The sequence below is a fragment of the Rhinolophus sinicus genome, chromosome 3 (assembly GCF_057876585.1).
Source record: "Rhinolophus sinicus isolate RSI-liver-muscle chromosome 3, RSI-T2T, whole genome shotgun sequence".
In the NCBI taxonomy this organism is placed as follows: Eukaryota; Metazoa; Chordata; class Mammalia; order Chiroptera; family Rhinolophidae; genus Rhinolophus; species Rhinolophus sinicus.
This window is the reverse complement of record NC_142503.1, coordinates 63,711,486-63,738,200: the sequence shown is the minus strand read 5'-3', so window position 1 is coordinate 63,738,200 and position 26,715 is coordinate 63,711,486. Positions and strand designations below refer to the sequence as shown.

Genomic DNA, 26,715 nt, shown 5'->3' with positions numbered 1-26,715 from the left:
AATGGAAGGTGATTTACAGCACACTTTAAAACACACCCCCTCTCAGCCATAGCTCACACCTGACTGACAGCACCAAACAAGCTGAAACTTGTCATACACTTACTAAGGTTCCACACACCGCTTCCCGTATTGAAGATCCTCGCCTTTCTATTGCATCGTACTCAGCAGCAGTATTCACCGTATTTTGTGATCACAATGGAAAGGCTCCGTGTCACACATTGCTTCTGGTGTGGCAGTTTTTGTCAAATAAAAACATTATGTGGTGTCCTCATCCATCTTATTCACCGGATCTGGCACCATGTGACTTCTGGCTCTTCCCCAAAGTCAAAATGGTTCAGGACATGGAGGCAGCCATGACAATGCAATTAAAGACACTCACAAAAGAGGACTTCCAGAACTGCTTCAGAAAGTGGCAAGAAGGATGGGATAAGTGAGTTTGAAGCAAGGGGCAGTATTTTGATGGGGACAATGGCAATATGTCTTTTACTGTAATAAATTTTTTTTAAACATTCACTATAGTTTTTGATCACACCTCGTATAGTGCACATTCCATCCTCATGTTATGGCTTGTCTTTCTCCTCCTCCTATCTGGGCTCCTCAGCTATGGAAAGTTCCAACTTCTTAACTATGCAGAGCAGTTTCTCTACTTCTCAAAAGTCTTGGTCCAGTCACCACTCAAACCTACAGGGGGCTCACTTCTATGCTCAATAATTATCAAAGCATTTTTCTAAATAAAGGTAGGTATTGTGTTAAGAGAGATTCCAGTAACAGCTCTTAAATGTAATTTTTTATATAAGCTGTACTGTAAATTTCTTTATCTCATCACACACATGAATCATCTAGACTACCAATAATATTCTAAACATTTTACACATAATGGAAACTATCTGTGAAATATAATTATGCTTGAGTAATACAAAGCAGTATTCCCAAATTCATTCCAGCATTTTAATACACAAGATAAAATAACTACAGAACACTGTGTTAAACTTGTTTTTTAAAAAAAGGTTTATTTGTTACAAAATGTTAAATACTAAAACTAAAAACATATAAATTCAGGTCAGGCTATATTAAAATACATACATACCCTTCTTTGCAAAATTATTAAAGATTGAATTAAACAGACACTTAAAATAAAATACTCTTGACGTTTCTGTCTAATTAACTGTGTCACTGTAGTGTAGTTTTTAAAATTATAGTTGAAAAGTTCAGCTGTCTCAGAAGTCAACTTTATCCAATTCTTCAGTTTTCTGCTACTGCCTAATACGGAGACCACATGCTGGCTTGGACAGGATGAATTTCAGTTATGTTACTGAAACTTCTGTATCACAAGCCTATTCGTCTACAATATGAACACAGTCAGAAGTACTATACAAAGGGTTACATAAGGTGAAAACCTGGCCTAGAAAGAAAAGGCCTTAATTCTACAATACCGTATCTTCTCTAATTAAAATGATTGGTAAATATATTGAAGCAGAGACCAGTACAGAGCATACATTCATCTAGAAATAATCTTTCAATTAAAAAACAAAACTCAAAAGAGTATTCATTTCTACAAGATAGCTTCAAAGTATTTTTTAATTTGTTATTTTAAATTGAGTTAATTCAAAGGTTTTAATCTAGGTTTAATATCTAATTTTATTATAGCTCTGGAGAGCCGAGACATCTGTGTATTTGAGTCACACAGGTGGCCAAGAACTTTCATAATAAAAACTACATACTCAATACCAACAGAACACCAACTTCCAAACATAACTCGAAGCAACCCAAAAATTATCTATGGTCTATTTAAAGGTTAAATAGTATTTGCAAGAAAATATTTTGCTTTAGAACCTATATTTTTCAATTCCCTAGATTAAAAGTTACTAATTCAGAATTTTAAGTGCTATAATTCACACAGGGATAAGAATATGCTTTATGAAGAATAAAATGCTATCATTGTATTTTAAAAGTTCTTAAATGTGAGTGAATTTCTAGAAATATACTACAGTATCTATTCTTTACAATGCTTATCCTTGTCAAATGGGATTTGCCAATAGTTGATTAACTCAAGCGATTAAAATATAAAAACACAAAATGCATTTCAGTAATCTTCACCAACACAATTCAATTAAAATCAGGTCTTGGAAGACATATGCAGGGAATTTTTACTGTTTTACTCAGACAGTGTTGGTATATATCTAAGGACTAACTGTATGAGATTCTAAAGCTATAGTATAAAACGGTTTAATCAAACCTTTGAACAGTTGGAAAACTATGTGTATTCTAAAGTAAGTCCAAATTAAAAGAAAAATATATCCAATACTGCATTACAGATGAAACTGACGCTAACCATAAAATAGTAATCTAGTTTTCCATCTCTCAGCTTGTGAGCCTCTTATGTAACTATTTCTGTTGACATGTAATACAAGAGAAACTATAATTCCGTCCTCTATCCTAGTACCATTTTCTCTACATGTAACAAAGTCTTTCATTTTATATCCGTTCTTTTAACCTATTACACAATCTAGAAGGACAAGATTCACGCTACTCATCAAATAACCTTCTGGTCCTCAGAAAGAATTCATACACTAAAACAAAAACGTCTTGAGCCTTCAACAAAGAATTCTCTAGAAAGCATCTTTTCCTATGAGCGTCTTTATAAATTCGTATTAAAGTCATGCCGGTCAGTTCCTTTTTACCAACATCCTGGTCTTACAGAATGATCAATAAAATATTTGTTCACCTGTGATAGAGCCAGAACTACTTTAAAGCTAAGACAACACAAGGCATGTCCCACTTGCCAGTTGAGGTGGCAGCAGAGGCCCTGGGTGGTAGACACTTCTCCAAAGATCCCAGAATCCCCATATTCTCCCTCCCCTCAAGAAAGCCCCCTTCTCTTTCATTGATGTCAGAGCCTCTTTTCTGTTTTCAGGGAGAATGATGTTTGAACAACAAAACATAGTACATATCCTGCTAAGAGATAGACATAATTTGGGCGGCCCAGTACAAAGTGGAAATGCAGGGTGCCCTTCTTCAAACATTAGTATCAATTTCAAGATTGCAACAGCAGAGCATTGAACAAATCAGGGGTACAAAGCGTGGGTACAACTACACAGTACAACTACATGGGTTACCTGATCATAAGGTCATCCCTGTTTAGGTTTCCTGCCTCATAGAATCCCAGGGAAGAGACAAGGTGTCTCAATTGGGTGATTCAGATAAAAAAACAGAATTCCTTTTCATGATGGTTCAAATACTGTCACTGATTTGGAACCAAGTGACATTTCAGATTCAAAATCCCAGGCAAATTTATATTCCTAAAGTCTCAGATTGATCAGTCTTCCCCTAGATTTTTCCTTATAGAAATATTGACACTGGGCCTTTTAATACCCCTTATTTTAACATAGCAATTAATCAGACATGATAAAATTTCTGTATTAATCCTATTATGATTTTTTAAAAAATTAAACATTTCTTAACTGGGAAGGTTATTAATATTACTAAAGCAACAGGGCATCTTAAAGGGTAAAAGTAGCTGTACAACAGCTTTACACACTAGGGTGAAGCTTTAGATTTATTCTATGGTATATTTTGCTCCCTTTTAAGATCACAACAGTTTTTTCAAAGGGAGCCAATAAACACATTAAGCTGTATGGTGTTATTATTATTATTTTTAACGCCCATATTGCAGTCACAAGAATTTTACTGGAAACCAGAGGTATCCCATTCTTCATAATAATAATTTAAAAAGTATATGTATATAAAAACGCCAGGTTACATTACTAAGCAACGGCATTTCCGGGAGTGAATGTACTTCCTGTATTCCGCAAGCTGCTTCAAGTACATATTCGATGGCCATCTGTGCTTTTCAACAAAGCTGCGTTCTTCCACTAAAATTTTTAGAAAAAGAATGTTAATTGAATATATTTTATTTGGGATCAAGTTTAGGTATTAATTGTTGGTTTCTTATTTAATGGATGAGATCCAAGCTCTGCTATTATATACTCCCTACTCTTCCCTCAAGCCTTCCAAAATCATTGAATACAATTTTGGTTAAATCGTTCATCAGGATACGTCTTGTCCATTGCTTCATCAACTGGTATTTGATTATGTTCTTTTTTTTTTTTTTTCAAATAAGACTTGTTTTTCCTGGAGATAACAAACTCTTTTTTTTCGTATAATTGCTTTTTTTCTTTGTAACTAATTCAACCTTCCAAACTCTTTAAAGTCCTCTCAGGTCTATCTTCCTCCAAGCCAATTACCAGATAACCTATCCATTCCTGTAGTGGTGTCATTGTTGTTGCCCTGGAGACCCTTTTCTTCAGAGCCTTGTACCCTTTTGCTTTCTAGGCCTGCTTCATGCTTTTGTGTGGGATCCCTCCATTCTTGGACTCTAGGTCCTTCGCTTTGTTTATTCTCTCGTTTCGGTGAAGCAGAAACTTTATTTAGCTTCCTGAAAAAGGGGGGTGCATAAGGAGTATTTTTGAGACCTTGCTTGTGATGGAAAGTCTTTAATCTATCCTTGCACACAATTCATGGTTTGGTTTGGTATAGAACTCTAGGTTGAAAACTTCCTTCAGAATGGTGAACAGTAGTACTCCACTGCTTTCTAGTTTTCAAAGTTGTCAAGGACTCCATTACCACTCAAATTCATAGTCCTTGGTAAATCTTTCTTTTTAAACCTGTAAACTTTTAGATTTTTCTTTTTACAGTTGGCCTTCTTACATGTCGCAATAATGTACCTTGTTCATCACTGCTGAGCACTTAGCATATCCTTTCAATCTGTTGACTCAGGTCCTTTATTACTGGAATAACTTCCTGTATTATTTCTTGATAACTTCCTCCCCACTGTTTTTTTCTGTATTAACTTCATTATTCAGGTACTTCACTTTCTGGATTGAGTTTCCAATGTTTTAAAAAATCCTTTCTCTCATAGCTGTCTCTGTATCTTTTTGTCCTATTTTCTGGAAGATTTCCTTACCTTTATCTTTCAACTATTTTATTTACTTGGTGTTTTTTGCTATCATGTTTCTAATTTCCAAGAATGACTTCTTGTTCTTCTATTGTTCTTTTTTTGTAAATTGTGGTAAAATACAAATAAAATAAAATAAATTATCTTAACTATTTTAAGTGTACAGTACATGCTAAGTAGTGTTAAGTACATTCACACTGTTGTGCAACCAAACTCCAGAATGCTTTCATCTTGCAAAACTGAAACTCTATACCCATTAAACAACTCCCTGTTACCGCCTCCTCCTAGTCCCTGGAAATCACCGTTCTACTTTCTGTCTTTAAAAATAGTTTCTTTTTAATAACATTCGATCCCTACTTTCTTACAGATGTATATCTCTTATTCTTTGAGGGTATTAGAGCTTATTTTAGGTTTTCTTCTGCTCCTTGTGTCTCTTTATTCCTCTAAGTTCCTCCTTGTAAGATAAAAGAAAATATATTATCGGTCTCTGCCCCTCCAGAACTGGGGTCTCTGTCACAGAACTCCTGAAACCCTTGTAATTACCTCAGTAATAAGAGCACTAGGAACACCCTGTGTTCTAACATGTGGTCTGTGACCCCAGCTCCAGACACAGGGCTCCTGAAACCTTTGTAATTTCCTGGGTGATAGTAGTGTCTTTTGTTCTAACGAGGTGACTCTGGCTGGGCTCTTGGATGAGGGCTGGTCACCAGAAAGCCATTATTAGAAGCTTAGACCTTTCAGCGCCCCCCCCCCCTTTAACCCCCATTCTCTTAAGAAAGGAAAAGGGCTGAAACTGGAGTTAATGATCCATCATGCCTAAGTAATGAAGCCTCCATAAAATCCCAAAGTATGGGGTTCAGAGAGCTTTCAGGTGGATGAACACATCCCATTGCAGGGAGGGTGGCACAGCCCCAACTCCACCGGGGCAGAAGCGGCTTCACTCCAGACCCTCCCAGACCTCACCCTATGTATATCTCTTCATCTGGCTGTTCATCTGTGTCCTTTAATAAACTAGTAAACATAAATGTTTCCTTGAGTCCCGTGAGCCCATCTAGCAAATTAACTGAACCCAAGGAGGGGGTCACTGGAACCTGTGATCTATAACCAGCCGGTCGGAAGCCCTGAGCTTGCAACTGGTGTCTGAAGTGGTGAGGGGCAGACTTGTGAGACCGAGCCCTTCACCTGTGGGACCTGGCACGATCGCACTCTCCAGGCAGAGTGTCAGAATTGAGCTAAGTTGTAAGATACCCTATTGGGTGGAGGTGTGGAGAACTGCTCGGTAAGGGGTAAAGCCCACACACATCTGGTGACCAGAAGTGTCAGAAGTGAAGTACTCTGTGTGAACAGTAAAGGAGGCACACTGGAGAAAGGCTCACAGGAGAGAAAGGACCGGGCAAAAAGCCTGTAGGTTTTTCCTCACTTCTCTTTTGTTTTTATTCATTTTGTTTTGGTTTGCGTATCTATCTTGCATGTTGGACATGGCCTCGAATATCTGTCCACCTTCCGTTATCTCTTTATATTGAAGAGTGAGATACTGGAAAGCTGTTTAGACATCTTTGGGGCATGAGTAGGACTTACTGAGTGGTGGAATGCACCGTAGCACGACTGAGCAGATTAATGTTGGGTTCCCTGAAAGAATTCCCCAATGATTGCACCTGTACATTTTTTTTTCCTCTGAGGTCAGAGAAGGATGCTTCAATTTCATGCCCAGACCATGGGAGTCAAGGTAGCAAATAACCTGGCTGACCGAGTTCTACAACCTGGGTATAGGAAGGAGGTTTATCACATATGCACACTTGAATATAATCCCCATGGGTTCAGTCCAGCTCCGTGCCTGATCTCAGCTATACCCAAAGTTCATGATTTTATAACTGTTTTGGTTTAATTTCTCCCAAAATAAACCTTCCATCTCCTGTGATGATGCAGGAGGAGCAGTTGCCTGCCTGGGTGGTATGGTGTGTGGCAAAAGCTTCTCAGGCAACATTCAAGCAATTCTACTGCTTTCAGCCCCCAGCCTCCTTCTACTTTCTGAAATACCCGGCCCCCATAATTTATAACGTTTTCGGTATTCTGCTGGGTGAATCAGCTTGTTTCTCATTAGTATTTCCTTCGGCAGGCACTCAGATTTCCTTTTGCTCAGTCAGTTTCCACATCTCCATCTACTGATTGACCTTGGCTATTATAATTTGGATTAACAAGGGCTTGATCCAGGCTGTGGGACCTGGATCCTAGCTGCTCAGGGAAATTAGTTCTAGGTTTCATTAGGAAGCAAAGGTGACATAAGACTACTCCCTCAGTTACGATAAAATAACAAAAAAATGTTATCGCAAATGAGCTCTGGCCAGCAAACAAAACAAAAACAAGACAAAAATTTTTTAAAATCCGTAATATAAAATACATAATACAATATTGAGCTAAATTAAACTAACTGTGAGAAGAATGAATGCATAAATGCCAAGGGTAACTTACATTCCTGCATTGCTGTTTGTTTTCATAAGAGCCCAGTATATAAAATACATCTAATATTTAACGAGTTATTTAACTGAGTTCTGAGGTATCAGTGCCAGCATTGACAAGAGATCTTTTCCAGTCTCACCTTGAAATTTCTAAACACTGCTAAAGAGGAAAAATTCTCAGCTAAAACAACTTCCAGAATTCCAGTAATTTGATAATTTTTGAAATGTAGAATGAGAAATTCTGCAAGAAAGCTGTAAAGAGATTATGACAAGAACCCTTTTCAACTTCAAATGACCATGTGAAATAGGCCAAGTGTAGGGCACTGGAGAGGAGCGGTGACTGTGACACTTTGGAGGACATGCTCCTTTAAATAGGCGGCTACTACTCAGTTCCAAGCTGTTGTCGTGTGGGAAGATTGGCCCAGAGTAGCTAGATCTTCCAACTTTTCAAAAGAAGCCAAAAATTTGGATTTTTAAAATGTGATATCACAATTTTTAAATGTTGACACTAAATAAAACAAACAAACAAAAAACCGTGTGGCCCAAATAAAATGCCTTGGCAGGCTACATTCAACCCACAGACTACCAGTATGTGACCACCTATTTAGACTATCAAATTCTCCCTTATCCACTAGGGGCTTTTTTTTCTCTGGCCAAGAGGATGCATCACAGCAGATCCTGGACATAGACAGGTACCACTGATTCAGAGCACTCGTGATACCCTTTGAATTCCCATCAAAGGAACATGAGACAATCACTAACACAGCCTCATCTTCTTACCCCGCCTTCTCAAAATACACCCTGGAGTCCTGCTTTTCACTATGCCAGGTGGTCATAACATACTTTATAGGTAACTGTATCAGTAATAAAATAAAACGTAATAATTCAAAGGATTTATAGAGCATCTTTCTCCCAAGGTTGTAATAGTACTCTCCATGGGTATCATACATCTATACAAGATGGTAAATGGAAAATAATCTTATCCTTCTTTTACAAATGAAGGTGATCTAAGGTGGTACAAAGTGCTTCTAAAATCAAAATGTTCATTCATTTCATTTCTAATTGACTCCTTAAAGAATAACTGTCTAACTAACAGCAAGCCGAGCATAATTTATCTTTAATGGAGTCTGTTTTTTTCTTACACAAAGTAGATGGCTAATAAATATCTATTGCTCTGCTTTGATTTATTATGTTACCCTATGGCACTAATAGTTGAATTTTGTGTAAGGAGGCTCCCAATAGGCATATAATATTTGTTCACTGTCTGAACACGTCGGCCAGCACATCTGCCAAAAACTGACTGTATTTCTTGGTTTCCTTAACTGTACAACAAGTAGATGAATGAAACTGGAGCGTTTCATATCTTTTAGCAGCAGATCCTCTTTTACAAGTAAAATTTTATGTAGAACTCTAAGATAAGAAACAGATAAAAGTGCACCTACTTTGGCTGAAGGTGGGATGGAGGAGTCCAAGAACTACAAATTTTAGCCTTCTCTTCCCTTCTCTTCTTCGCTCCTTCCTCTTCCCTCATCCAGTCTCTGCTCTCTGCCCTCACCTCAGAAGAATTTCAGGCATCTCCATGGAGCGTTTTCTGTTTAGCTTGAAACTACTTGACTAGGTGATCCTTAATTTCCTTCTCCTTTTAACTTGATTATTCCTTGAATCTATTCTAGGTAATAACATGAGCAAACCATTTATCTAAACTGATCGTCTACTCTAATGACTAGTCTATTTTCATTTTCTCTCCTCTTAGTTTAATATTTGATTGGTTTTAATCTTTATAATATACCTTAAAAATCACATTATGTATACGCTCTGCTCAGTAAGCTTTGCAACACTTTGATCAATAAAAAATTCTGATTTCTAAGTAATACAGTGAACTCATATTAATATACTTAATAGATAAGATATCAGTACACTAGAACTATAATTGTAAATAGCACACAATAGTTACAATTTCTTTACAAAAAAAAGTTTTTAAATCTGTACTGTTCAAATGTCGCTTCTTGACTTGGGTGGTTAAAACCAATATCTTGTTTATCAAAACCAAATGCCACTTGAGGCCACCTTATCACTATACTTCAGGGGAAAAAAATGCATTTAAAAATGGATGTGAGCTATAAAACAATCATTAGATAACTTCTTGTGCAACACAGGTCAAGCTACTTATGTAACACATAAGTCAGTGTCCTCAATTACCACCCTGCATATTGAAAAGGAATGAATTACATTGACTTTTTCATTTTTAAAAATTACTATTCCTACAAATTATGTCTGAAATCTATGAGTAAAAAACGTAATTTTCTTTCAACGAAGTAATTGGCAATCTACCTGAAAGATCCTGAAATTCAGGCTTTTGACTGAAGATGAGGTAGTTAGTGGCAATGAAATGAAGTAGCCAGGTTGAAAGGCAATCAGAGTGGTGAAACTGCAAGAAAAATGGAAAGTTGAAACAATATTGTACATCATGCCCATCGATATGATGATTAGATCAGAGAGAATGGTCTGGGAGGACTCCTGGAGAGCCCAAATCTGTGTTTAATGTGTCTGTACATGATGTAGCCTTCAGCCTTCTCTGACGGCAGAAAGGAAAAGGGAGCATTAATAACAAATAATAATAAAATTCCATCCATGAAGACACCGAATCAAATGAATAACAAGCTACCGCTGCTGCAGTGGCTGAATGTCTTTAAGCAGCTGCCTGTTGCATCTCTGGTTAACAAAGACTCTTTGAGGTTCTTGGGAACTGAGTTTAAGCTTCTACTCTAAGATCATGGCCTTCACTACCCACTTATATCTGTTTGGCAGAGATAAGATTATGGTTAGCAAAGGTATATATACACACACTTGACCATCTCAAAACAAATTCACCTGAGGAGCAAACCAAAAAATATTTTGAGGAGGAAATATCATCAACCTAAAGGTATGTGTACATATTTCTATGAGAAGGTTATGTCTGAATAGTTACTTTTACCTCAGAGGTACCCTTTTACTCAGCAGGATTTCTAGAAGCACACTTGTCATTCTGAGTTTCAATAGCTAAATGGAGGAGGAACTCAGAGCAACTTGGCCCTGATATCATTACCTTGGTGCCGATCCAGTGACACTCTATCTAACCACTCAATTCAGATTACAGTAACTTACTGGCAGGCAACAATGGTACATGAGTATAGTTCTTTTTATTATTACTGTACTAAAATATACATAACATAAAATTTTCCATTTTAACCATCTTTCAGTATATAGTTCGACGGCATTAAGTACATTCACATTATTGTGTAACCATCACCATTGTCTATTTTCAGAACATTTTTATCATTGCAAACTGAAACTCTTTACCTACTAAATAATAACTCCCTTTTCCCCCTTACCCCAAGTCTCTGGTAACCACTATTTTATTTTATCTCTATGAATGTGACTATTCTAGGAACCTCGTACAAGTTGAATTATACAGTATTTGTCCTTTCTCTGTCTAATTTATTTTATTTAATATAGTGTCCTCAAGGTTCATCCATGTTGCAGCATGTATTAAAATTTCATTCCTCTTAAGGCAGAGGAGTAATATTCCATTGTATGTGTATAAACATTTTGTTTATCCATTCATCTGTTGAGAAACATTTAGGTTGTTTCCACCTTTAGGCTAAATATAACTATTTTAAAAAGAAACTCAAAAATATTATATAAGAAATAAGTAATGCTAAATTGAAGAAAGATTTATAATCTCAAATCTTAAGGAAGAAACTCAAATATTGATATTTTAAAAAGTTACAATGTGGGAGGATTTTAACATATAAATTCATAGGTCCCTCTGATTTTTATTACACAAAATCAGAATTTTTTGTTGAAGAAACTTTGTAGTTCATCTAATCCCAGATCACATTTTAACAAACTTTTTTCACCTTATCTTTCAGCAGATGAATGTGAATGATCTCAAAGGAACAGAGGCAGAACATGTAGCTATTTTAGTAGAAGCCATCAGCACTATTAGACGATTAACCCAGAGCAGATAACCTACCAACAGAAGTTCAGAACATGGCCTAATGGCTGTGACTTTGAAAGAGATGGGAGATAACAGAAATGAATAGCTGGCTACAAAATCATAGTTCAAATGCAGAATTTTATTTTTGATGAAGATTTAAGATATCATAATTGTGGGGTCTTGGCAAGAGAAGGAATGCATTTCACTATACACTACTTTTGGGGAAGAATATGTGTTGACCTGAGAAAATAGGTTTAAACTGAAATAAACAACAGAATTTTTTAAAAGGCACTAAAAGAACTATAAACCAAATGCTATAGCATTTAACAGCTCTGTAAAGAATAATAATGGTGGACAAAGTACCCAGAAACTCACCAGGAAAAGGTCAGAAACAAAACTGGTGACCTGAAGCAGCCAAATATTAATGCCCAGATTAGAAGAAGGTTGATATAAAATTCTAAACTTTATAAAACTTTAATGTGAGAGTAAATACAACTTCACAGGAATCACACGTTTGGCTAGGCAAGGTTTAAAGGGGAGTAGGAAACTTCTATCTCAGTCTGAAGGAGCTGATCTGGTTGAGAATGAAGCCTCTGTTACACGTTAAGAGCTCAAGTTGATGGAAATAAATGAACCTAAATGTAGAATCAAGGTCAAGAATTGAGAGAGGTTAGGGGAGAGTGAGAACAGAAGTGGGAGAATATCAAAACTGCTCGTCTATATTGAAAGTCTGAATGATGCTTTCCTGATGCACAACAAAAAACTGGCAAAGATGACACCTCCTATTGGAAATTTCGACTATTCAGAGAGCTACTGGAAGTGTAAATCTGCTAAAAGACAATTTCACCTCCTAGAAGTCAGAGAAACAATGAGGAAAAGGTTAACTAGATTCTGACCACAGGATGAACTGACTGGTGAAGTGGAACCTCAAGCTAGGAACTTCAAAGAGAACTTGGGGAGAAAATTCTGCTGTTGTCTGGGACCCATCACTGCCAAATTAGGGGCCATCAGGAATAGAATAGAGGAAAACTGGTAAACATAGGCTTACTCTTAGCAAATGGAAAAGTCTTCAAAAACAAACAGTAAAATTAAAAAGAGTTATCTTAGACTTTTAAAATTCAAGGGGAAAAAATAAGGATAATCACAGTCAGAAACCACACAATCAGGGAGAACAGACCAGAAAGAATTTCTGACAATGCATCATAAATGATGCTGATGAGGAACCAAGTATGTGTGTGTGAGGGGGGATGGGGGCACTAAAGAAATCAGTGCAAATATACAGGCAGTTCTCTTATGCATGCACTACTTAAAAAGATACTACAAGATAAGGGCAGATAACCTTAGGTCCATTTTCTTAAAGTATTAACAGACTTGTTGGAACTGTATTAAAATGATACATCAAAAATGAACGCAGGTGGTGAAAGTGCTAGGGAGAATAAAAAAGAATTTTTAAATAAATCTAGAGAGCAGCTATTTATCCCAAGCTCAATGTAAATACATTACAAAGACAGATGGGGGTTACTCAATTTTTTAAAATTTGTTTTTATCCCTCATATTAAATACATATGCTCTTAAGATTATGAGAGAAATGACTCCAAAATGTTAAGGAGATAGACATGACCTAGATGCTTTAAATGAATCACCTTCTATGCCCAGAAAAATACATGTTGATTAATGAATTCATCTCAACCTGGAGGCCAGCTTTTAGCTATCAGAGCCGGTCCTTTGCCCCATTATGTGGCTCTATTTCAGCAACTTGGCTGAAGACAAATTTACCATATTTTTCTAATTCTGGATGTCAAAGTTGGTAGGATTAGCCAATTGTATTGCATGGCAGATAATAGTTTGCACAGTCCTGATAGCCTGTAATGATGGATCAAATAAATTCCTGTGAAAAAACCTAGGAAGATTTAGCTTACTGAGAGTTCAGTACATATTATGTGTCATGACAGCTGCAAGTCCTAAAACTGTCTTAGGGCAGAGGATGGAATGGTAGAAGTCAAGGGTTGGAGGACCCATCAGGATAAACTTCCTGTTTCCAGGAATAAGAGAGAATGGGAATGAGGAGATGGTACATGTCTGACTGGGGCAACGTCTGAGAGTCCCAGAAGTAGATTTCAAGAAAGCAGACCTAGTTTATTTACAGACCTAGCCCAGTCCTTTGTCAGATTCATATTCTCGGGTCTTTGTAACTACAGTTTGTCACAATTAGTTGAACGTGTAAACTCTGACTGTTCCCTGGAATGTGCAGCAATACAATTACTATTAAAAGCCAAAAGGCCCCGAGCTTAGAAGAGGCCAGAAAGCATGGTGTACTGCACTGATTCTCAACTCAAATGTTTTCACTGAATATATGTATATTCCCAGTACAGAGAGGCAGATCAACAGAAGGTAGTTTGCAAGGATTAATGAAGTACATACACTAATACCTCCTCCAAACAACTGGAACTTCAAAGCATGAGGTGAATGAATGAATAATGAACAAATAAATCCATTTAACCTAATCATCTTGACCAGTATCTGTGCCCCAATCCTGTCATTTTTCCTTTCAGGAACCCTAAGATGTGATCATTTGGGGGAAATTCAATGTAAATTCTGTTTCCTATAACACCTCTATGGCATTATGTAGCACCAAACTGAAATGACTCGAATAAGGGTCACCATTCAGTTGAAAAAATTCCCTATCAGCAAATTCTGCCTCTTTAGAAAGGAAATGCTCAAAAACCCTGCTTCAAAATTACCTACCCACAGAAATTGTTGTGAGGGCACTTTAGCCTCATTGAGCCAAATTTCCAAACTAAGACAGGTACTGAGCTAATTCTTAATAAATAGAAATTTAAAAATAGTATAATTGTTTTATAAGATTTTTTTTAAAAAAATCCAACCAGCAGCTACATAGGGCTGATTACCTTGGCTTTTTTGAGTAGGTCAACAATATCGAGGTTCATGGATGCCAGTTCCCGGCTTGGCATGCTCTGCAGCTGCGTGATGATGAACAGCTCACATATGTGCTGCAGTCTGGACACCTGGTACATCTCAGCACAGATCAGGAGGCACATGGCCTGGAAAATGCCAGCTGATGCAAGAAGGGAGATAAAATGGACAATGAAACCATTTCCTTTACGACCTAACACAAAACAACAGCAGCAAACAAAAAATGCTGACTGTATCCTCCAATGTAGAATGGAGTGCCTAGAAAATGCCTTGAAGGAGTAAGCATTCTAAACTATCACTCAATTTAAATAAGAATGAATGTAAGCCTTCACACTGAGAAGTGAATCTCTGTGTTGCTTCCCCCTCCACCCCCCACCATTCTCCAGAGAAAGAGATTCTACAATTGTCTTTAATAACCAACTCCAGAGCTAGGAGGTAATTCTTTCTGCCAGCTAAACTAAATCCTTGCAATTTTTCTTCTTCTGGCTTTAGTTTCAGCTTTGTTTTGTTTTAATTGTGGTAAAATAAACATAACATAAAATATATCATTAACCATTTTTTCCAGTTAAATAATTGACATACATCACTGTGTAAGTTTAAGGTGTATGGCTTGATGGTTTGATTTTTATATATTGTGAAATTACCACAATAGATTTAGTTAACATCCATCATTTCATACAGATATGAGAAAAAGGAAAAAAATTTTTTATCCTTGTGATGAGAACTCTTAGGAGCTACTCTCTTAACTTTCCTATATACAGGAACAGCAGTGTTAACTATAGTCATCATTTGTACATTACATCCCTAGTACTTATTTATCTTGTAACTGGAAGTTTGTACCTTCTGACCACCTCCCTCCAATTCCCCCACCCCATCCTACCATCAACCATTTTTAAGTGTACAATTCAGTGGCATTAAGTACATTCACATTGTTGTAAAACCATCACCACCATCCATCTCCAGAACTTTTTCATAATTCCAAACAGAAACTCTGCGTCCATTAAACAGTAACTGCCCACATACCCCTCCTCCCAACTCCTGGAAATACCTAGGTTTGGGGTTTTTTTTTAAAAAAAACAACTTTCCCATAAGTCTGATTTTTCATGTAATTCTCTTTTTTATCCCTCCTTAAATTCCTAATATTCTTTTGTAGTTAGGAATCAAGAACGCTGTGCATGATAAATATTTAACATAATAAATAGATTACCTTTCTTTCTGTGATTTTCCCAATGCAAATATTCCAGTATCCAGCTTAACTTTTTGATTAAAATTTTGACTCATTTTCCCACACACCTTTTACCAATTTTTTAACTTGCTTTGTCATATAGTTATTATTGCTTTTTTTTCTAATTACCAAGATAAAACTTAAAAATCGAAGCACCAATTACTCTAGGAGAGGATGACTGAGAAACCAAATTTTCTTATTATTTCAAATCTGGTCAAATTCTTTATTTAATATATAGATTTGCCAGTATCAAAATAATCAAATAAACATTCTTATTTTGATGAGAATCAATGCTTTCATGTTTATTAAGCAAAAATGAAAAACCAGTCTGACAGTAATAACTGTAACTGGCTCTAAAATACACTAGCTAGTTGCAAGACCAAAACTAATTCAATTAAAAGGGAATTTCTATTTTGGCATTTCTAAAACCTTTGACTAGAGGGCTCCTGACTTGTTTAAAACTTAAGAGATTTCAATAACAAACATAGGCTACCTTCCAAATCTAAAAATCCAAGCAGCAATCCTGCAGGGAGGTATGGTCTGAAGTGTGTTTTCTTTTTTTATTTGTGAGGGTGACTGGCCAGTTTCTGTAATCAAAGTCTCAGGCGCCTGGACGAAGCCACAGGGCCTTCTTCTAGCTGTTTGTGGTGGGAGCCATCTGGTGGCCAAAGGGTGAAGATAATCAAAGGGGGGTACAGTGCCTGCATCCCCAAGGCTCCAAGGCCTGTTGAAAGGATTTTCCAATTTCTCCAAGGTGCCTCCAGCTAGTGAAAACCTGCAAGATCTGTTCCAACCTGCGGCTGCCACAGATGGTTGGTTCCTTGTCAGAGAGGATGGTTGGTTCCTAGGTCAGTGAATAGGGAAATAAACCCTACAGTCCACTGGGCATTCGACACATCTTAGGAAAACTGTTTGCAGAAGTTAGCTTTAGGAGAGTCTCCCTTTAGGAGAGGTCAGAAGAAGGCCTTAAAAAAACCCCACATCCTCTGGGCCCAAGAGATGACCAAGGAGGTCCCAGAATAATGCAAGTCCTAAAAGTGCCTTAGACAGAATTCAGAGCTATAAAAGCAGTTGTCGGGCCCCTTCTTCTTCTCCTGGAAGGAACAGTGCTCCAAGGAGCTCTCTGCTCCAATCTATAGAACTGGAGTAGCCAGCAGGTACCACAAGACACCTCCATTTCCAGGGTACCCACAGTGACCACCATGCTGGTGATGCCTGCTGCGGTATGTGAGCATCTGTCATAATCTGACGGCCCATAAGAGGTACCCAATCACTGTTCTTCCACTTGAATTGACTGAAAATTCATTGTTGTACCAACACCACCTCTGTCTGCTCAGCACATTCCATGAAGCCAACTCTGATACACGTAAGGACAGATTTTAGAGAAAGCAATTTATCAAAATGGGTGACAAGAAAAGAAAGACGTGTGAGATATTATCTCACATTGATACAGCTCACCTGGGCAACAAGAGTCTGTGTATAAGTATTCCAAGAATGACAAGAAAGTCTCTTTGGAAACGCCATAAACCGGAATCAGAACACTCTTTGCTTCCATGTAATTCCCATTAAACATGGCTGCCATCACTTCACAACGGGCCACCAGGATGGCCCTGTGCGCTGGCACCGTTGAACCTGCACGGTTCAAAAGGGAAACAAAGTTAAGTAAGATAAGCTTACAGTTTCTTCTAGCAATTTTCTTTCTAATTAGAGTGATACTGCATTAGGCACGTTAAGCTGAAATACGGAATCCAAATTTTGGGGTGATAATGAGCATTAATTCAGAGACTTTTTAGTTTTTAATTGAAAAGAGTTCAAAAGTCGACTTTGAAACCAACAATTTGCAAGTCAGGCAATTATTTGTTACTTAGTTTATATTTCCTGAAGCTAGAAACACTGAAATGAAATATTTTGCTTCATGTATTTATAACGCAACATCTATCGTTTTATTCTTTCCAATTGTCTTGTGATACCACCACCCAACACCCTGCCCGTGTGCCTCCCAAGAAACAACACCATTACCTTTCTTGGCCAACCCACAGAACAGTCCTGACCAGAAACAGGAAACTGTAGGAAATAAATAAACCATCCCTGGCTTAAGCAGTCCCTAGATCCCAGAAGGAATGTCAAGGGAATCTCTTGTGGAGCCAAGGGGAGCCTTTCAGATCTTATGAAACATTTAGAAAGGGACGGCCTAGTCCCCTGCTGTCTTCCAGCATACTACCTCCTTAGGGAATCTCTCTTCCCTAAATGAACTGTTTCTGCGTGAGTCAGAGCTACTTTACATTTTAAAGGCCCCTCAGCCCATACCTTTACTGAAGCTCATTAAACTAAACTGACTCTAGTAAAAGCTTGCTTCTCTAGCTACTCTGCCACTACACCAAGGCACTGCCCAGAAGGGGCACATGTCACCAGGGGCTCCTGGTTGGAGAAGCAGTTCTCACCACTCCCACCACCTTAGCAAACCATGAATCCACAACCAGCCTTCAGTTTAGTCTAGATCCGTTCAACTGGTTATTATCGAGCACCCATCATGTGTTAAGTGTCAAGTATTTAGATACAAAGATGAGAAGGAAAAGCTACCTGCTTAGTAGTCAAGCTTTCAGTTTGGTGGAAGACACCACAGACAGTGGGAGCATCAAAGCTGTCACCTTTCTGACAGTAACTCTACAAGCCAAACGACCCTACTCTGCCAAAATGTCTTCACCTATGAGTGCCTAAAATCTCATTTCACAGGGGCATATAGTTTTCTCTAAAATATTTACAATCATTGGATTCTTCACCCTCTTTAATTCCAAGCAAAACATCTTCTGGTTCAGAAAAGAATAAAAGAGTTCCATCTAAGCCCAGTGGCTTTTCCAAAGCCACTAACCCCTCAGGATTCAGAAGCAACTCCCAGCATCACCAGTTCTGAGCTCACTGCTCGGCAATGTGATTTGCTCAGGCACACCTCCCACAGGAGCAGGGAGAAAGGGCCGCACTACGCAGGTCATCACACAGCTGCTAAGAGACATCCTTGGGCGCGTGTGGGTTCCCCTCCCTGCCTCTCAGTGTTAGTGTCCACCTTCGGGACGACCAGTTTCCATACGCAGAGCATGCCAGATGTATTCGTATTCGCAATTAACAAAGAATTCAAACAGGTAATGCAATTTGACTTGGGATTTTTAAGGTTTTAAAATCTTAAATAGGATACCATGAAAAAAAGAAAAGGAAAATTAGAAGCACGGCTCAAACAAACCAGTAGATAACCTATTACGTGGGTTAAGCAGAGGAATTTTTAAGATTTGCCAATAATACCAAGCAAGTAGTAAATGGGGAAGGGACTTGATAAGTAACTTTGGAATTTTAACAAATTTTGCATTGATTATATGGGTACAAAATCAGCAATGAAACAGTACCTTAAATTAGTATTTTCAAGCCAATGTCAGCTTGGAAATTAGTTTGGAAAGCCATTATAGCTCCAGTTAAGAAAACATCAACTTGTTTCTCACCTTTTAAAACTACTGCTTTGGTGTTATAAATTGTTCTACTGTGGAACTGTAATACTGTCATATTTTTAAACACTGCATATAAACTGTATAAATATATAAACACTGTATGAAACATGCTGAATAAACATAATGCAGTGTTTATACACTAAACACTTCAGCTCTAAGATAGAGCTGAAGAATTACTCAGAGAGGAAAAAAGAAATCAATTTTCTAGTTAAAAGATAAACATGTTCCTTGAAAATGTCAAGGCCTAAAGTGTCTTTCCTTTGTAGTATCTAATTGCTGTTATAGTTTAAGAAACTGCTACGAAAAAGAGTCTGAAGAGTAAAACAAAATTTAAAAACCCACGTTTTCTAGTAATTTTGCATAGATTATCAAAGATCTTTGTTTTATTATATATACTAAAATAAGGACTGTATTTCTCATACCTTCTTCACCCCACTTGTCAAGTTTTAAAACAGGGACTTTTTTAGAAACAATTTTTTTTTATTCTGAAAATAGTAAACTTACCTAGTTCAAGAGAGAGTTAGAATATGTACTACTTAAGTAAACAGGGACAGAATGTAAAAGCATTTTTCAGGAGACGCAGATTCAAAGGTCACATGGAGACGCATATCTTTCTATATCAGGTCTAAATATTTACCAAGACTAGTTTTAGAACTGCTATAGTCGCTTCTAAAAATCATTATCTAATGGAAAAAGACAGAAACCCAAACAACAAATTGGGGGTGGTAGTATGTTTTTAGATGACTATCTATTGCAGGGATAGTAAATAATGCCATGTCCCTTTCCAGCCAGTTGTTGATGACGGCCTGGAACATTTTAAAGAAGGATGTGCTGAGGCCCTGGGTTCAGTAGGACCCACTGCATCAGTCCACTGGTGTTAGCTGCCACTGCAGGGGGAAGGCAGAGGGTCTACCAGTCAGGACTCTCTATACACCTTCATACACACCATTTCAATCCCCGTGACAACTCTACCGGGTAGAAATTAGTATCCCCATTTTACAGGCAAGGAAACAAAGGATTAGAAATGTAAAGTCACACAGCCAAATCTATCCTATAGTAAAAATTCAAGCAAGCTCCTAACTAGGTCTTTCTCGTCCCTGTCACTACCACCTCATCAAGCTTAACACTAAAAAGGACCTTTTTTGAATCTATATAGTTTATGATCTTCGCTTTGCAAATGAGGAAACTTACGGCCTGCCATGTGAAATGACTTGTCCACGGACACACACTGGTTGGAATGCAAAGCCAAACCTCGAGCTAGGGCTCTAGACCGAAGGCTCAGCCTCCTCTGAAGGAGATGACACTGCTGCCTTCTCCACACTGCAAGCTGCCCTCCCACACTCTTCAGAAATTAGGTTGTCCCTTCTCCAGCTGATGGCAGAGAAACTGTCACTGGACCCTGCACCTACCCATTCCTGCTTCTCCTTGCTCCCGACTGCCTGGGCGGCCTTGGTTTAGAGCTGGAGAAGCTACAAAGGGCACCACCGCAGCGGCTGATGGGATATCAGCACAGGCCTACAAACCAGCCCTTCTGGACCCAGCCTCTGCTTAGGTGGGAGCCTGAGCAAAAGGGTTCCTCGGTGGAATCATGGATGAAAAGCACGAAATTATGAGGAGAAAGGATTCTCCACATCGCTGCTTATGTCTTTTCCTATAACATATGTTTTCGTGTGTTGCATATTCCCTTTGAAAATCATTTCAGTAGGTGACACTAACAATGTTTGGTGTCAATGCCTCTTATGCGATTTATCACAGCTGTTAACGACTCCCATGCAAATAAGCAAATTGGGTCTTTTGTTCGATTTCTTTTTTCCAAATTTTTTTTTTTTTTTTAATGCATTTCAAGGTCACTCTAATTATCCCATTCTCAGGGTTCCAAGCTCACTGCAGACAGTGCTGACAGTAGCTTATCAGAAGGCACCCTGGAAAGTTTCCAAGTCACTGTTTGTCCTGGCAAGTGGCCAAAGTTAAACGTCAAACGAATCCTTCTGGGGGCAAATTGTAAAAAGTAAACGACTGTTAGCTGCCATACATTTCTACCATGAAAAAGAATGATATCTTCCTTTTAGAAATAGCTCACCTGCAGTTCTACATAATTATTTCTTTGGAAACTCCTTCTATCCTTCTTGCATAACTGAAGGTATCTGACATTCATTTTTTAAGATGACACTTTTAATCTACCAAAGCGACAAAATTATCCAAGTGAATAATCAATAACAGGCATTAAAACAGCTCATCTTTATTAACATCAAGCAGCATTACTTGCCCATGGAGAGAAAAAGCAGCTGTCAGTTGCTCTGCTGATGCCTCTCGGAGCTGGGAGAAGAAATGCAGCAATATCTACAGATGCCTGATGTAAGCCATGCGTGACCCACACCCATGCTTAGTTCCTTTGGCGCAAATAAAAAGGAAGAGAGCTGAACAAAATAAGCTAGAGATAATATAATTTTAAGGGGACTGGTTTCAGATGACTCAAAAAGTAGGATCTTAAAGAAATACACCAACAAAAATACTTCATGGGGTGATATTACTGATCACCCCATTCCTTGCTGGTTGCTGAAAGTTAATGAAACATATGGTAAAGGGGAAAACAACAAGGAAAATACACATTTCTTTTCTTGTTTTAATAAAATACTTCATTTCCCAGGAAGATTTTGTTGACATTCAGACAATATTAATTCACATCCTGCAATAGAGAATAGTCATTCCTACACCCAAAATAGTCAAAGCTGAAATAGAAAGTTAGGTAGGTAAGAAAACAATAAAAATGAACAATGAACTTTGTAAAAAACTGATCCATACCTTGTATTTCGAAGACAACATCAGCAAGCATTGGTTTATTAAGGAAAAACTTGAGGGAAGTATTGTAAAACCACAGAGGTTTTCTGGCTTGATAGGTTTTGCAATTCCTTAGGCAATTAATCTGTGAGGAGAAACAAAAGTACAAGGGTAAGTGTTATACGAAAAGCTTGCGTCATATATATGGGCTGGCTAGTGAATTCGGAAAAGTGTGCTAAATGTCTAAAGAAATAACGATCACTTACTCTGTGGCATCTCTGATCACAGCTCTCACGGGAGCTTACCCTCAAGAACTACATCTGCTACCTGTCAGTGAGCAGCCCTGCACTGTGCCGCACTCAGCAGGGAATGAACCGGCTCAGTGACAGCTCAGGTCTATGGCCGAGAATCGGTGGGTCCTAAGTCCCCCGCCCAAGCTCTCTGTCACCTGGGAAACAGACAACAGCAGTCCAGCCTCATATGAATGCCTACGTTTACACACTCAACATGCTCATTTGTTCACTAATTAAGAAAGTATATACACAATTTAATTTGTAATTAAGGAAAAAAAATACCTGTTTTTCCCTTATCACACCATGTCCTACTGCTTACGAGATAGGTCACTATTAAAATACCCGAGAGTGATGAATTGGTTCATCTCCACCTAATCTACAAATCTGGGATTCTAAACATCCGTTCTACCCACAATAGGGACTGCTGGCATCACTAAAACGTTGTCTGGGTGTCTGATCTGGAGCGCCAGAGAACACCCTCCACGCCTACATCTACCTGCCCTCTCACCCCTTCCTGCTCTAGCAGAGTCTGCAGTAACAGTGCCTCCATGGGACCTAGTAGTCTCCAGCACTCCTCTGCTGCCAACTCACGATTTGGTGCTTTGTCTATCATTCCTGTCATCTTTCAGACATCCCAAGAGTTAAGGGTCAGCCCCTCTTCTCTCACCCTCCACCCATTCCCCCTGTTGAGTCTCGAAACATCAGCCCAGTCAGAACTCTGACCTTTGTTTGCCAAGCCGGGGAATACAGAAAGATTTATCCCTAAAAAATAATCAAACATACAACTTTAGCATTAAGAATAAATGTCACCTATTCCCGCACTCTGAATTAATCTACTAAGGTGGAAAGTTAAAATATTTGGTGAGAGGGGAAAAATATATATATCCTTCCTCGCAAGGAAGAAGAAAATAACTCCAGAATGCTATCCTTCATCAAGACAGAGAAGCAAAACAGGAAGATACAAATTCTGGTCCTATAAAGTACACTCTCAGACCCTACACACAATACACCTTAATACACACTGAAGAAATTGAGGGAGAGGATTCAGGGGACTATCACATATAAATAAGAATAACAGTCAAAAAACACCACAAAGAATTTGAGAGCTGGCAGGGATTTTAGAAGTCATCCAGTTTATTCCTCATTTTACAGAAAGCCCAGAGAAGACTTGCTCAAAGCCGCAGAGATAATTCGTGGCAGCACAATTTACATGTACATTTCCTGATTCCCAATTCAGTGTTACCTCCCCGCATCATATTCAGAGAATGACAGAGACCCTTACCCCAGAAATGCACAGGAAGAAAGCACAGAAGAACTCCTCTCCTCCCATACAAAGGAAGGAATTGAGTTCAATATCATGGACTTACATAGCCCTCAGCCTCCCCTTCATCAGCAAGAATTAATTTTATTCTCAGTTCTCAGAGGAATGATTGTGCGCAGATGCAAACCCACGGAAAGGCTCAAGCTTAGAACAAAAGGCAACACTTTTATCCTAACTATTCATATAAAGGTTATGCATTTGTATATCATGAATACTGTGTAGATATATATTATGTATGAATAAACACACACACACACACACACACACACGCACACACACCAGTATAAACAGATTCCGTTGCCAACTCTGCCTTGAATGTCAGGGCAGAAGTTTGGAGAGAACACATATGTACAGGACATACATTTTCACTGGTCCATAAACAAGTTAATCCAGAGAACTTTGACAAAAGAGAATGCAGGTTTATGTGAACATTCCTACAAAAGCCTTATTTACTTGAATTAAATTGCAAGAGAGCTGCCTGCCATACACCTGTGAAACTGGACAGTTTCTGTAGTAGGTGCTATTGAAACAAGAGAAGAAAGGTCTTGCTCCTTAATTCCATGTTTGGAAGTAATACTTCTTTAAAAAATAACGTTCATTTTTATAATTAGAGAATAGTTGGAAATCTTCATTAAAAGCTAAAATAACTTTATATTTTTGAAATATGAACTTAAAAATGTTGGCTTAGGTTGTAGAACTGACAAAGTCATCTGTATAAAAAAATTAGATGAATGAAATTTTTTCTTACATTTCATATAAACCTATATATAGTCTGCTAGGCACTGAACATAACTTACCTTTTTATCTACTGTAGCCAATTTGTTTATCACAGAATCTGAAATAAGAATACACTAGCTAAATTGTGTACTGCAGTTATTTTAAAATGTAACAGATTTACTTTGAATGCCCTTACAGATGCTGTACAATCTAAATGACTAGCGTTTTAACATGCACAAGTTTACGACCATACAAAAAAGTCTGAACCTGTATTACGGTAGGTGAAAAATAAACTCTTAACTGTTCACTTGGTCAGATTTCTCAGAACTCTTAAAAGAGGCACATGCAGATGCCATGCTCCTGAAAACTACATGGACTTAAATTTTGAGGAGAAAGCATCCCTGTCTGACAAGTGTATCTGTAACTGGACAAATTCAATGGTCCTTTAGTCCATATAGACTGCATATTCCTGAAGCGCCAGGGGAATGTTTTAGAGGATGGAACCCACAAGGAAACATTTTAAAGACATGGCTTACACAGATTTTAATTCTTACATGAATTAAAATCTGAGATGATAGTGAGAAATAACGTGTTTACATTTAAAATATTCAAATGACAGAAAATATACTTAAGGAAACTATATTTGTATATTATTCGGTCTTCCCATGACTTCATATTATACTATTCATCATAGTATATCATTTATAATTCAGAGAAAGTCAAAGTAAGCCAACTAATAATAAACTAACTTACCTTTCCTGGTGTTTTTAAAATGCATTTAACTTTCTCAATTACATTTGAAACATCCCCAGAATCTTTCAACTTCTTCCTGATATCTTCTTCCAATTCTTCCCACTGGAAAGCACCTGTAAACAAATTAATACATATTGGATTTTTCCATTAAAGCAGGAAGAAAAATAAATCTCTTATTAGATATCAATGTTCCTTCTGTTTTAGTATCCTAATTTTTCTTTACCAAATATATATCCTTGTAATTACACTAAAACATTTAAACAGCTCTATCATTTTAAAAAAAAAAAAAAAATCTGTTTGCCTTCCCCTAAATTATTCCAAACCTGAAGTCTTCCTCCTTGGCCAGCTGCCACCTCTCTGCAGTAGGTGGTCAGCTAGTGACACCAGCATTGGTCAGAATATGAGTTCGCATCACAAGTAGTCCAACACCCACATTATTTACTTACTCCGGGGAAGGCAGCTGTGGTCTTTTCTAAGGTTGAATCAAATCGTACTAAGCATGGAGAGCAGTGACTACTATCAGGTAGAGGAACAGGCCGTCGGGACAGAATGCATTCAGAAGGTCTCATGCATTGTCAGGGATATGTGCCACAGCCACCTCTACAGAACCAACCTGAGGAAGGGAGCTCGATAATTTCCTGATGAGCTGCATGACCGTGGCATTGGAGCAAAATCACACTACCTGGCCCCTGCCACCCCATATCTTCATCCCAACCCACTTCCAAGCTCTCTTCCTAGGCTCACTTCACTTCTGTCTCACACTCTGTCAGCCCCTTCTCCTCTGGTCTTACGAGTTCCTATTCTATGGTCAGCAAACGTTTCCCTTTTCCTCAAGCACTCATCTCATTTGGCCTACAGCAGCCTCCCGATTCCCTAGTGGCTGTTTTCTTATCAAATCTGTCTTATTACTCAATGCTGATAAATTTCCAAAAGTACAATTCTGATCATGATATTCTGAGATTGCCCCCATTCATCCCATGGTTTTCAGAAAGTTCTAACTCCTAAAAATATAATTCAAAAAGGTATAATGTGGGTAGGCAGAGTTGAGAGACCGGGTTCTAGTTCCATCTCTGCCATTAATTACTGGTTTAACTTTAAGCAAGTCACTTCACCTCTCTGGGTAACTTGGGGTCCTTTTCTATCTGCTCTCAATCTCTCTCTTCTGATGTGTCCCTTCATGTATCCAGAATTTGTTAGATGCCTTCACGGATATTGGGCCGTGGAGAGGGCACATAATAAACATGTACTGAACCAATGAGATCAGGCAATTGCAGCCAGTCTGTACTAACAAGGTCCAAAGCTAATCTGAAGAGTCAGATTGACAGTTCAGCAGCTCTCAGATCTCATGACAGTGGAGCCCTGCAGCTCTGGGCACTCTTGCTTATCTTTAACCTTTTCCCCAGACCTTCATGATAACTACAGTGCATCCTGGAAGGATGAGGAGGAAGAAGGAAAGCCCTGATTTGAGGCGTTTGCTATTTCTACAGCATAAGGACTCCCACCAGGGCCAAATTCAAGCTACCGATAAGACATCGCAGAACACGGACTTGGGAATAAACACCATCAGTTCTCATGAGCTGGTGCCAGCTGGTTCCAGCGCACCACAATTCTCCCCACCTTTGATCGCTCTTTTTCTGACCCTACTGTTAGCTCCCCTTCTACCTGAAATTCCCAAATGTATGTAGTCTATAGTTTTTGTTTACCTCTTCCAGCACTAATGATTTTTAACTTTAGGGTCACATACTCTTTTCACAATCTGGTAAATTCTTTGGGCTGTCTCTCCAGAACACTTCACATGCAGACACGGACAT

The 26,715-nt window shown here is 38.2% G+C and overlaps 1 protein-coding gene across 4 annotated transcripts in view; it reads right to left on the bottom strand.

Moving 5' to 3' along the window:
* The window catches only part of RHOBTB3 (Rho related BTB domain containing 3), a 77,489-nt gene that overhangs the window by 25,643 nt on the left and 25,131 nt on the right, over positions 1–26,715 (bottom strand). For 2 of the 4 annotated variants that reach the window (XM_019727889.3, XM_019727888.3), the window contains exons 7-12: positions 24,905–25,017; positions 21,845–21,965; positions 17,007–17,180; positions 14,299–14,465; positions 9,742–9,838; positions 991–3,872 (exon numbers count right to left, since the gene is read on the bottom strand). In XM_019727889.3, coding sequence (XP_019583448.1) covers positions 3,757–3,872; positions 9,742–9,838; positions 14,299–14,465; positions 17,007–17,180; positions 21,845–21,965; positions 24,905–25,017 — 788 coding nt within the window. In that variant the 3' untranslated portion in view covers positions 991–3,756. Of the gene's footprint in view, positions 1–990; positions 3,873–9,741; positions 9,839–14,298; positions 14,466–17,006; positions 17,181–21,844; positions 21,966–24,904; positions 25,018–26,715 lie in introns of those variants that run through there. The other 2 variants (XM_074328686.2, XM_074328687.2) reach the window with 2 other exon arrangements.